The 13,296-nt window shown below is 41.5% G+C and overlaps 1 protein-coding gene across 5 annotated transcripts in view; it reads right to left on the minus strand.

Annotated features, from left to right (window-relative positions):
• LRRC28 (leucine rich repeat containing 28) overlaps positions 1 to 11,243 on the minus strand; it is a 48,613-nt gene extending 37,370 nt beyond the window's left edge. For 2 of the 5 annotated variants that reach the window (XM_059482341.1, XM_059482342.1), the window contains exons 1-5: positions 8,992 to 9,017; positions 8,537 to 8,881; positions 4,964 to 5,004; positions 2,352 to 2,389; positions 1,066 to 1,203 (exon numbers count right to left, since the gene is read on the minus strand). Coding sequence is in view for 3 of the 5 variants with exons in the window: in XM_059482338.1 (XP_059338321.1) it covers positions 1,066 to 1,203; positions 2,352 to 2,389; positions 4,964 to 5,004; positions 8,664 to 8,846 (400 nt within the window). In the remaining 2 variants the exon portion in view is untranslated. Of the gene's footprint in view, positions 1 to 1,065; positions 1,204 to 2,351; positions 2,390 to 4,963; positions 5,005 to 8,536; positions 8,882 to 8,991; positions 9,089 to 10,593; positions 10,709 to 11,126 lie in introns of those variants that run through there. The other 3 variants (XM_059482338.1, XM_059482337.1, XM_059482340.1) reach the window with 3 other exon arrangements.
• Between the last annotated feature and the right edge of the window lie 2,053 nt (positions 11,244 to 13,296).

Consider the following 13,296-nt stretch of genomic DNA (forward strand, 5'->3'; position numbering starts at 1 on the left):
TGTAGGACATCTGAAAATTGATGGAAATTTTATTGGCCCTGGGTCATAATGTTTAACAGGTTTATCTAATTTCATTCCAGAGCATTTACATAGTCATATACATTTTTTTTTCTTTCTAATCATAACCATCCTTTGACTTTTTTTAAGCAGTCTAGAAAAGTGCAAGGAAAGGACAGCAAGATTTCTGCACCCAAAACTTCAAGGAGCATTTGCAGAACATTTCTTGAGAATAAACAATGTGAACTTAAAACACATGAAGGTCACATTGAGAAATTAGTTAAAATAGAGCCAAGAGCTAATCCTGTTAGATTAAGTTAGACCAGTTTTTTGAAATCATAGCCTTAAATTTTTATCATCTCTGCAGATCAGAAAATGCAAATACACCAAATGAAAATTAAAAACCAAAATTAAAAAAGTATTTGAAAATCACCATCATCTTATCTGAACAGATATAAGGGTGATAGAAGAATAATAATGTTATATCTGCTTATCAAAGTATTTAGAAGACAAAAACCAATCATTCAAAATCTGCCTATGGCCAACTTTTTCTGACTTTGTGTCACATTTACTTTGAGTAAGTTTCGCTTTTTTATTATACACTAACAAGACAAACATTTGTTATCTACTGTCACAATGAGCTAGAACTGCCATAGGCAAAGCTACTGGACATGTGTCTTTTTAGAAAATATGAGATTGGGGCTGTTGGGCAAAAAAAAAAAGGAAGGAAAGACCAGAATCCTTTCTATTGTGGAAAATTGGAAGAAACATCATTTTATGATAATGACAGTTGTCATTGGCATTTTGTGTCTTCTCAAAGAAGTTCAATATTTTCTTGATACGATGGCAAAGGCTGTTAAATAAATCCATTTTTCCCACTTCAGCAGCATTTCTTAGGACTCTACAAGCACACAGAGCAGCTTTTCCCTAACTAGTGCCCACTGGGAGCACTCCAAACTGCAATCCTGCAAGTGCAGGGTGCAGCACTCAGAGCACCAAGGGCAGATCACCTGGCAAGTGAGGCTGCAGGGCTGTGTGAGGGCTGTGAGCCCCCAGACACTCACTCACCTGCAGGTAAATATTTCAGCTGGTTGTTTGCCAGGCGAAGGTGCCGCAGGGAGCGCAGGCGGCCGATCTCCGGGCACACGATCTCCAGGGCATTGTCACTCAGGTCCAGAAACTGCAGCTTAACCAGGGAGCCAATGGCTTGTGAGAGAACAGATTAAAGCATCAATGTGACCCAGGAGTGACATTAAAACCTTCTCAGGGCTGTGAGAGGAGGACAGGCCCCAGCAGCCAACAGCTGTGTGTGAGCACATCTCGAGGTGTCAAAGGGGTCTCACGGCTCAGTGCCATCAATTGTGGGAATGCTGCTCTAGCTCACAAACAGCTCTGCTGGCAGTGACACAGGGGCAACAAACACACTGATGTACACAGTATTCCCATCTCCAAATGTAGCCATGGTATTTTCTGAAAAATCCTTTCCTTAGGATTTTTTCTCCTGAGAAGCTGAGAGGCCTCAGGACCAAAATGCAAACAATGATTGTCTGCTGCTGTGGAATGCAACAGGTGCAGCTGGGATTGGTCTCATGTGTTATTTCTAATTAATGGCCAATCACAGTCAGCTGTCCAGACTGTCTCAGTCAGTCACAAGCCTTTGTTATCATTCCTTTTCTAGTCTTAGCCAGCCTTCTGATGAAATCCTTTATTCTATTCTTTTAGTATAGTTTTAATATAATATATCTCATAAAATAATAAATCAAGCCTTGTGAAACATGGAGTCAACATTCTCATCTCTTCCCTCATCCTAAGGACCCTGCCAACACTGTCACATCCAGACCCTCCTCACACAATTCTGCTCTGAAACCACTTTCCCCATTCTCTTCCTCTGACTCTATCCAATTTCTATTCAGAAAGAGCATAAATTGAACACAAATTCCTCAAGTTGGGAGCATAACTGCAATTAAGACAAAGAAAAGAAACTAGTACAAGTTCTTGCTCCTTTGGGTTTCAAATCTGTCATGATCTAAACCAGCAGAGTATTCAGTGTGGTAACTGCCTGAAAGCAGCAGACACTCTGGATTTTTAGTTCCTGCAGATGAGTGCCATTTAGCCTTTTCCCTTTCTGCAATTAGAACTGGAGCAAACAGCATTTAGGTGCATTTGAGAATTCATTAAAAGAATTTAACATAGCATAAACAAGGACATTATCAACTAAAAGCTACACTGGTATATTTTGTATGAAAATCTTTAATGTTTTATGGGAAAATAAAGGAAAAGTAGGCCTCTTCAAAAGAAGAAAAATGAATATTTTATGATTCCTGCCACTTATTGTGAGCTGGTAGATTACTTACCTTCGGGTACAACAACTATGTTATTTGAATGAAGGTACCTGGGGGGAGAAGAAAAAGCAGAGGACACCACCTGTTACCCTCAAGGACTTCTGCTACATAATCAGTTTGCAAAATATCTAGTTTCAGACTGAAAGAGCACCCTCAAAGCCATTCCTCCCTATGACCACAAAAGCTGTGCAAACTGTATAAACTGGCAATAGACAGGTACTTAAGTTTCACTTGGATTAATAAATGATTACCATAAAAATAAAAGAAAATTACATACAATTATGTAAAACAAACCATTCACAGTTACAATAATAACAGGCTTTAATTTTGCAAGTCATATGGAGGAAAACAAAAAAGGAAAAGAATAAGCAGAGAGAATAACCAGAATAAATCATATTTGATCACCAAGTTATTTGACACTAAATGCTGGCCAAGGTAAGCAAAAAAGCCCACACCCACACAAGTTCTGCAATTACAAACATTTTCCCCTACACATAAACTCTCACACCTCTGGTGAAGAAATAAGCACATGATCTATTCACTCAAAGTGGGTTTTTCAAGCTTAAAGTACATTTTTCAAAAGAAAAACCCAATCCTGCACATGGTTATTTATGCAGCTACAGAGGGTGGCCAGATCTCTCACTAAGAATATTCAGCACCCTCTGATGGAGCACTTCCAGTACTTCTGGTAACATAAACACTGATCTTAGATTTTACACATTTCAGATTTCAATCATCATTGCTGCAAAAGAACAATTGTATCTTGTAGAAAATAACAGTAACAAAATTTTCCAATACTGATATCCAACTGCAAAGGAATATTGAGTACTCAGTGTTCAATTGCTTAGGCACACATGGAATTGTTTTCATGGCATGTTTTTTCCTACTGTATTCCAAGAGCATTTCCTAAAGTAGGAATCTCTCTTTTCAGGGAGACAGAACAAGGGAAAAAATGTATAAATATTTCAACTGCATGGGGCACCTGAACCTTCTCTTTCTCATTAAACATTGTAGTTTGCTAAAAACTTAACAACAACAATGTAAGAATAGCATACATGTTTGTAGAAATATAGAATGAGCATTCTCTTACCCATTTCAGCTGCAGCTCCTGAAAATATTTGTGAACTACCTCACTTAAGCTAAAAAACCCCTGTATTATGAGGGGCTCATAGCCCAGCATCAGGGGCATGATACACACAGAAAACCACACAAGTGAGATAACTAAGGATGTAACTTTTAGGAAAACAAAAATAATTGAAGTTTGTCTCTAAAATTTGAAAACTACTGTACCAAATTATTCTTTAAATAAATTCTTATTTTGTGGTCTCTTCCCCAACAACAAAACACCTTTTATTGTCTCATCAAAAACTGACTTGTCCTATTAGAGCTACACAAACCACAGGCTCATTGCAGCTCTCTCCAGACCACCCAAATGTGTGGGATAGTGGTGGGACAACTGAGCTTGCTGAACACCAAATAACTAGGCTTGACTCCTATAAATCAGTGCTTGTAAGAAATTATTTTAAGCTGTAATTTGAACAAGTTTTCCTAAAAGCAGTATCAAATAAGAGGGAGGTTTCCTGATGCCCAGTGGCAAATTATGATATCAGATATGAAAATATTAATTTTACTGCTCTCAAGACAGAGGCATGATCAGATAGGATTTGCTCTTGAGTGAGTCAGAGACTGCAGTGACCTCCAAACCAGTTCAGTCACACTGTGGACAAGGCACCAGCAAGCTGGGGTTAAAGGGCCACATGAGGATGCCAAGATCACCCACTGAGGGCATGGACCCCTCAGACAAACACCTCCTGTGGGGAGCTGGCCATTAAATAAACAATCAATGCCCCACCAGGTACTCATGTGAAACTGAGACCAAGGGCTTGAAAGGGGAGAAAAGGATATTCCTTTTAACCCCCCACTGCCAATCCTACCACAGAAGGGAATCACAACTTTATAAGGAAAGGGGAAGGAAGAAAACATTGTCTCAGGGGCTTAATTAAATTAATTGTCAAAATAATCCAGTTCATGGGACATCCATTTTTTGGACAAGACTGGATAAACTGCTCTGCCTATAGCAATCATCATTCCACAGTTACTGTCCCTACGTGCTCATCCCTGCTCCTATTTGACAATCTGGACTTGGTTCCAAAAACTGATTACTGCAATCAGCAGACTGAGATCATGAAACCCCTGGGAGCTGGGCTGGGAAGGAGCAGCCAGGGATGGGCTGGAGGCTGTAACCTGCTACTCTGGCTCTGTCACAACCTCTGACCACTGCACTGGGAGGTTCCAGGGCTTTATCAGTGTGACAAGTCTGCACGGAATTTATGGGTAAGGTTTTTTTTCTCTTAGCAGTACAGACAGTGGTATAAAGTTCTTCTCATACAATAAACAAGAAATTTTAAAAAAATTAAAATTGGACTTAATACACCTCTGTCAGAAAACTCAACAACAAACAAATTAAGAAAACACAACAAGAAAAAAAATTACCCTTTCTTGCCCTCCAAGAAAACCCTCCATACTTAAGAGAGAAATTATATGCAAGTAATAGATTCTAGATTATTTTAAGATGAGACAGATAAGCATAATAAAAATATATTAGAACTCCTACATAAACTCACAATTCCACGAGGTTTGGAAGCTTCTGTGCAAGGTTTTCTGGCTGAAAGAGAGTTAGAGATTTTTTAGGTTTCTAAACAAAGACCAGACACGCAAACATTGTGTATCCAAGTCATTTTAATCACCATACTACAAGATGTCAGCAGGAAAAATGGCAACAAGGAATGTCTGTCTATACAACACCCTGGTTCCATACCCCAAGTGTCCATCAGGGCAATCTCAGATGTATCCTGGGCGAGCAATTCACTACTGAACAAAACTACAGCCTAGAAGTGACATTATCACGTCCTCAGCAAAATGGGAGTCAGATTTCTGACTGAAAAAATGGATTACCTCATCTCCTTTTGAAAATATATTCAAGTAAATGAGTTAGTTGAAGGGAAGAGATTGCTAAGAAGTTGCAGCCTTTACAGACTTCAAGCAGAACAAGAACTACACAAGATGTCTAACCAGAATGTATTTTATAATGCTGCTAAACTGGGAAATGACCTACAATCTTTGTGTAGCTTGATCAATTACCAAGCCAGAACTGCTGAATCCATCAAACTAGATTTTCATATTTACATATTAATATGCATATCATTTCTTAACTGCCAACTGATCCCTAGCTGTAATTCTCTTCCTTGGTGGCATTTATAACCATGAGCACATATCACAAAATTGGCTTCACAAGCTTCAGATGTCGTGTTGGAAACTATACTCAAAATTATTCAAAGTTAAGACAGTTTTATTACTTAAAAAACCTGCTTTAACATAGATTTGTTTTACTGAAAAAAAAAGGGTTACAATACTGATATATGCAGAAATGCCTGCATTTCAAAAGCAGCTTGATCACATAATTAAATTCCTGTTAAAACTAGAAATATTCATGTGAATAAACATGATGTATGCCACCTTCAATAGCTATATTCTCTAAAACAGATATCGCTGCGTTCATAACTCGGTGATGTGGCAGTAGGTGACATTCTCAGGCAGCAAGCGCGCCCGGTGCCAGCCCCGGGCCGAGCCCGGCTTTGCCCGGGGAGGGGCAGCCCCGCTCGGTGACGTCACGGCCGCAGCGCTGTCCCCGAGCCGGCGCTGCCCCCTGGCGGCAGCTCCGCCACAGCGCAGGGAGCGCCCCGGCCGGGCCGAACCGGGAAATGGGGCCGGGCACAGAAACGTCCCAGCCTTAATGACAAAGCGTGGGGAAAGCCATTTCACTGCCACCCTGCTGCCTTTAGTACGATCTGCATGTTTAGCTGAACCACAAACTACTGCCGCCATTCCACCTGCTGCTCTGTCAGAGCAGGACAGCATCACATATTCTGAGGCAGGAAATTAAATCAATCACTCGTGATCTTGCTTCCCACAGCACTAACAAGGCAAACACCTATTTCCTTTTAATTGATGGGGAAATTGGCTACTGGAAGGTTCGTGTGATCAAAGATGAACTGGGAAGAAGGAAGATTTGGGGCTGGGATACAGGTGTGCTGTGTGGCTCTTTGATCCATTCATTATGTCACAGTACTCCATCACTTCCATCTTGCCAATGGAGACAAAAATGAAATTATTCTTAGCCAAGGTAAATTCTGTCAGAGTAACTATCCCAGACATTTCATAAGAGTCATCTGTCAAGGACAAGAGTCATTTGAGAAGAGTAAAGAACAAAAGCTGATTTAGTCATTTATTTTCAGAATTCTGAAGGAATGAACCAGGTGGGATTAGGTGGGAACAAAAGTACCACCTAATTATAAAGAAATATGGTTCAGGTTCTGTTTTGGTGGTTTTCAATAATGCTCATGCAATTTGAAGTGTTTATTGATGAGCTATTGCATTAGAGAAGTATAAGGAAGACACATCTTCCTTCAATAATTTGTTTTCAAGTATTCTCAGCTGAGATTTCCACTCCCCCCACTGCCTCAGTGTACCTGACTTACTACGACTTTACTAAAATTGAGAGCACTACTTGTCCTACCAGTAGTGGACATAAAAAAACCTCATTTTGAAATTCTGCTCTGTAAAATTATCTGTGATTTCTGTTTCCCCTGTCCTCCTGTTTTTTCCTCTCCACCACCTTTAACCTTTTCTCTCAGGACTTGCTCTCCAAAGGTCCCTCGCTGCTGCTCTCCAGGCTCTCTCCAGTTCACCCAGGCTGTTCATGGCTATCAAACTCTCTGCTCCAGCTTGTGCTTTAACAGCATCAGTAATTACTTCCTTCTGCTTTTAATGGAGATTGTGAAACTTTCCAAGTTCCAAAAAGACATCTGCCTTTTTTTGTAACACGCTGCTGACTTGATCTATTTTGGTCCACTACAACTTCCAACATCTCTTCTGTGGAACAGATGCTCAGTGAATGACACCCAAATTTGTTTGCCTTGTTCCAACAATAGTGCTGAGCACTTGAATGAGAGCCCAACAAGGCACATTATGAGCAAGTTATCCTGATTGCTGTGAATCTAATCAAGCTCTGCTTCACGCTGTTTGAAAGCAATTTTGCCTAAGTATGACCTACATTTTAACTTTTGTTTCAGTTTCTTTATCTAGGTCTTAACACTTACATACGAAACCCTCCTTATTGTTTCATCTTTTGAGCAGTGCAAAGTTTGTGAACTTACTGCACTAAATCATCACTGAATTTCACAAAGTGTCAAGGCAGAGCTGTTTACAGCCTTTGGCTAATTTTACAGCAGTTTTGATTTGTAACTATGAATCTTATCCTCCTGTTAAATTATTGCACATTATTAAATTACTGCCCAAAACCAGAGTGCTAAAATAATTCTCTACAGTACATGTCAACTTAAGTGACTCATTCAAGATGAAGAAAAGGCATAAAATCTTCAGAATCCTTTCAGCTTTTGGCCCTTAAAGTGGAGTACTGGACTCCTTCTAGGAAACCCTGAAAACTGTACAATTTTGGTGAATTTTAAGTAGTCATGCCCTACAGTTCCTCTACTGTTGCTATTATTTTACATCTCATACCCTGGAAGAGCCCACCAAAAAAAACAACCAACAAATCCAAGCCAATCAAGGAACCAAAACTGAAAACTTGGAGACTTGAGCTTATTGACAGTGGCAAGTTCTGACTCCATCCTATAGCCTTACCAGCTCAGAACATCTCAGTTATCTAACTGCCCCACACTGAACTCTGAGCTCACAACACTGACTCAGGGTGAGAATTTCTCCAGTTCAGTGAAGAACAGCTGAAAACAAGAAGAAATCCCAGAAGAAAATCCCACATTAATTGGGACATATAACTGTGTTCTCCTATCAACAGCAGCCATAGATACAAGTTTTACTGGCACCTTAACAGGTTTGGAATTTGACCCTGAGATTGCCTTGGAAATTAGGAACACACCAAGGAAGAAAGTCATTCAGCCTAATGAAGAAATGTAGAATAGACTGCACAGCATCATCTAACAGGAGAAACTGACCACTTTTGTGAGTAAAATACATAGGTTTTAAAAAAACCCTACAGAACAACAAGCCTGACAAGAAAAGCTCCAGAAGGCCTTGAGAGCTTGAGAAGGGTAACCATAAAATGTCATGAACATCCATTTATTATTCTCTACATGACCTATGCAAGTTCAAATACTCACATCTTACAGCTGATGGCATCTTTCAGGGTCAGATTATCTATAATAAAATCTCTTTTTTCTTCTGTTTCAAAACCCAGCACTGCTAAGCACACAGACAGTAAACATTGCAATAAAGAGACTGTCGTACCAATGTGGTCAGGGAATTTCTTTTCATGTAAAGTCTCTCCAGGTACTGCAGCCCCTCATCTTTCAGTAACTCCAGAGGGAAGTGATGGAGATTTCTGTAATTCAAGAACAAGTTCTTGTGCCTTTCCAGCTTTGCCTCAGAGATTGTTTTACACAGTTCTGATGCCATGACTAAGCACCACATCTACTGCATCGCCTCTTCACAGAGCAGAGCCATTTCTAGGAGACAAAAAGAGGGAAAAAGCCCAGTATTACCAAGGTGTGGCCATGCATTGTTTGGAAATTTGTCATCCTGACTATAGATTCTCTGATAATTTATCTAAACACACCTCTTCCAGGTAATACACAAAGTCCCCACACCACAAGCTGTGTTAGAAGCAAGTCTTTGACTACTTTCTGGATTAAGCTTTAGTGCATTATAGACCTGAAATAACAAAATCTTTGTTATATTTATAAATGCTTTTAGCTTCGTAGTTGTTCAATGGACCTTTGGGATTATTTTGTCAAAATTGCCACTACAAGAAGAAAATAAAAACAACTTCTTTTAACCATTACTGATGTCCCACATCCTGTCCCATGTGCTAAAAGAAGAACCCACAGATAAGAAAAACAGACAATATTTTAGTATTTTAGTCTCAAATTATTAAAAAACACGATTATCTTTTAAGGCAGTAAGACAAAAGGTAAGGAAAGTTTGAAGTGCTAAAACTGGTGGAATAATTTACCAGTTGGAAGAGGTAATTGGGATAGATAGCCAGTAAAGCCATTTAAAAATAATACACTAAGATACGAGAAATCTGAAACTTGCAGTGAGAAAGTTTATAAAGGGTTTTATCTAACAGCAGATTTTCAGCTTGCTCTACTAAAAATAAAACCAGAAAGAACAAAGTGTCAAGTTCTAACTGACAATTTCAAAACCAGAAAACAAAAGCAGGAAGGCAAATTAAAAATTAACTTGTATCTGAAACCTGACTTGATTCAACTTGTTTTTCAGATATAACCAAAATTCAAGTCATTATTATGCTGTCTACTTTAGACAAAAGCAATGCTGCATCTTTTCCACTATCTCATAAAAAACATAATAAACCCAGACTGTTCATTAATTTAAAGTTACCATTTTGCTACAGACTTCTATATATAAATTAATTCCCATTAATGAAAGGCAAGGACTCAGGACTGCTTCCCACCAATAACATTTTCTATTTTAGTTCAATCCTTCACTGAAGGAGAGGTTTCTAATCATAACAAATATTGGAAGTGAAGGCCCTGAATCATAAATCCCATCTGGTTATAGGCATGGTACACAAAACTCCAGCTGAAGAGTGACAACCCAACCATACATTAAATCAAACTGCTTCATTAGTTTGAGGAGTTCCCTCGATTTGCAGATAACAGCTCTCAGCAGTGATCTGTGTCCTTCTGGAGCAGTACACATTTGTGAGGTTTTTAAGAGGTTTTTAACCATTGTCTCTTCATTTGCTGTTTTAGGGAACAGGGCACACACTCTGGCCCTTGGCACTCTTACATTAAAGCTCTCTTAGACCAGAAGAGCAAGGAAATGAAACCATTATAATTCCCAACTCTACTTCTGTGATCAGCATTAAAATAATTCCTGGAAAAGTTTAAAAATTTTTAATGGGCATAGTCTCAGTATTTATTATTAACCTCTACAATATAAGACAAGGTAAAGGAAAGCTCATCCTTCTCTGAGTTTTTTTAAATCAGAAGTCGAGAAATGACAAAACACACACATAAATATCCAACAGCCTTCCAATTTGTGCAGAGATGGTTTTCAGGTGTCCTGCACTTGTGGGCTTCTCTTCACAGAGCTGTGGCTCCATAAAACACCTGCACATTTAGCCACGGCACACACGGACACACAGACACGCACAAAGATGCAAAGTCCAGTCACAATCTACTTTGGCTCTTACTTCAAAGGAACCTCCTCCACTCCCTTCCACCACCAGCCAAACTTTTCCTCTCACAATTATCTTTTTCCCAGGATGAGGTGCAGCCTTACCGAAGAGGAACAGCCACAACCAGGCTCTTTAAGGAGAGTAAAAAACAAGGATGAGAGCAGACAGCACCCAGGGACCACGGCCCCGTGAGGGACCGGGACATTCAGGGAGGGCGAGGAGGAAGGGGACGGGGGAAAGGGGGTGAATGAGGGGAACAGAGATGGGAAAGGGGAAAAGAAGGGGCAGAGAGGGGCACCGGGCAAGGGGGACACGGAGAAGGGAAGGAGAAACGGGGAGACAAGGAGGGAACGGGACAGACAGCGGCGATGGGGCCCGGCCATAGCGCGCACCCCCTCACGGAGCGGTGCCGTGCCGTGCCGTGCCCGCGCGGTCCGGCGAGCAGACAGCAGGGGCAAAGCACCGGAGACAACCTCCCACCGCCAGGACCCGATCAGCTTGGCCCTGTCCCCGTCCCCCCTCGGCCCGGCCGGGTCTCAGCCACTCACCGGGGCCGCCGCAGCGGGAGCGGCGCCGCCGCCGGCCCAGGGACCCGGGGGCGGGACGGGCCGGGCCGGGCCGCGCGAGACCGCGGCTGCCGCGCGGCTCTCGCGAGACACCTCCCCGCCCCACCGCGGGTGCGACCAATCACAAGGCTCCGTCTCTCCCGCCTCCTTCCGCCAGCCAATGGGAGCGCGCCCTCCCTCAGCGCCACGCCCCTCGCTGTGGGCTGAGGGGCCGCGGGCGGTCCCGGGGTCCCGGTGATCCTGCGGTCCCGGTCTCTGCCGGTGTCCGGTTATTCCTGGTGTCTGCCGTCTGCTGGTGTCCCGGTGATCCCGGGGTCCCGGTCTCTGCCGGTGCTCAGGTGTTTCAGGTGTTCCCGGTGTCCCGGTCCCTCCCGGCGCTGTTCCATGAGCTAATATGGGCGCTCCACTTGCCTCCCCGCGTGTTCACAGAGCTCCCGGTGCTAACAAGTCACCCCTGATTAATCGCTGATAAAGGAGAACATCATTTGCTGATAGAAGTTGAGCTCAGGGACCACCCTCCCCCTGCCTTTTCTGTGTTAACAGAGTGGAGGCGCTCAGAGGGTCCTGCCTGCGCCCACCACCTGCCCACCACGAGCATTTTAACCCATGATAGTTGCCCTGTGGAAATGCTTTGATTTTGTGTGTATTCACTCTAGAATGGCACATAAAGGCTTGTTTGTGTCTTGTCAGTTCTCTGCTGACAGCTAATTCCCTCATCCTCAGGGTATTTAACATCACCGGGTATTAAAAAGTTGCTTTTTGCTGAAGATCACCTCTACAGCTGGCTAAAAAAAGAATCTCAGCTGCAGAAATCCTCTTTCTACTTTCCACAGACTAATTATTATAAACTGGTCCTAACGAGATTCACGCAGCAGGTCTGCAGGGTTACCAAGATGAACACCTTGCAGAAGATATTTCTTCCATGTATTCACATAACTTTCACTTGAAATAAATCAACATGCAGAAAAGCTTGAGATCTTTTCCCTTGCAGACTCGTTCCTCTCTTTTTCAGCTCTAAATAAAGAATAGCAGCTCTTAATGGCTCATTTGTCATTTTCCTGCACTTGAAAGACAATAATTGATTGTGACAACTACACTTGCTCCATCTTACTTTGCAATCACAGTCTTTTTGGAGTTATTTTTTTTTCAGAAAAAAATAGATTGGGTTTTGTTGAAATAATTTACCCTTCAAAATTCACCATCCTCCATATTTATCATATCATTCTGTAAACATGATTTCTTACTGTGGTTGATAGCACTTGTCTGTTTTTTTCAGCTGATGTTACAAAGTGGCCTGCTTGTAGACCACCATGGTTTTAAAAACAGCAAAAGCATCACACTTCTTAATGTCACTTTGGTCTCTCTCTATAAATATCTGAGAAATTAAAAGTTAAGCTTATTTCAGACCAAAGTAGAAGCTGAATATGAGGACTTTTAGCAACATGTTCCTCAGATAAAATTCAATGTGTCAAACCAAATGTACTTCTCCAGAATACTGAGTCATTGATCAGGACAGAAACTGTGTTTCTGTCTTCTTCCACTGAAATAGAAAAGGAGAGATGAAGCTTTTTTCCTAGGAGACCTGCTCTTAACAGAGCCAGGATACTTAATGTATTTATTTACACATAAGTTGTAATGGTTTGGGGTTTTTTGGTTGGAGGTTCTTTCAGAGAATAACAAGTAGGAGATAAGATTACTGCACTTCGATATTGTTGAGAGCAAATTGTGTTGGTTCTTTTCTGCTCACACCAACTCACATCACTTTTTCTTGTGTCTTTCCCCCTGAAAGGTCACTCAGAATTCTCTCTTTGTTGTTTTGTGTAGCCTGAATCATCACACTCATTCATTCTCTGTTTTCCCCCCTCAGCCAGTGCCATGGTGATGTGTGAAAAGTGCTGCTCTCAGACCTGAAAGCTGATCCCCAAAGCTCTGATCCTGCCCAGCACAGGTGTCCAGTCTTGCTCGTGTAGTCACAAGGCTAAAAATGATGAGTGGAGCAGGGATATTGGAATCTGATCTTCATTTACCTCGTGGTTGCCAAGTCATTCTCCTCTAACTCGTCACACTAGTGCAATCTCTCTGCTAAGTAAATTTTACTGTTTTTTTACCCTAATTTAATCCTTATTTTTGTGCTTCTGAGAGCACAGGGGGC

This window comes from Ammospiza nelsoni, chromosome 14 (genome assembly GCF_027579445.1).
Source record: "Ammospiza nelsoni isolate bAmmNel1 chromosome 14, bAmmNel1.pri, whole genome shotgun sequence".
NCBI classification, from domain to species: Eukaryota; Metazoa; Chordata; class Aves; order Passeriformes; family Passerellidae; genus Ammospiza; species Ammospiza nelsoni.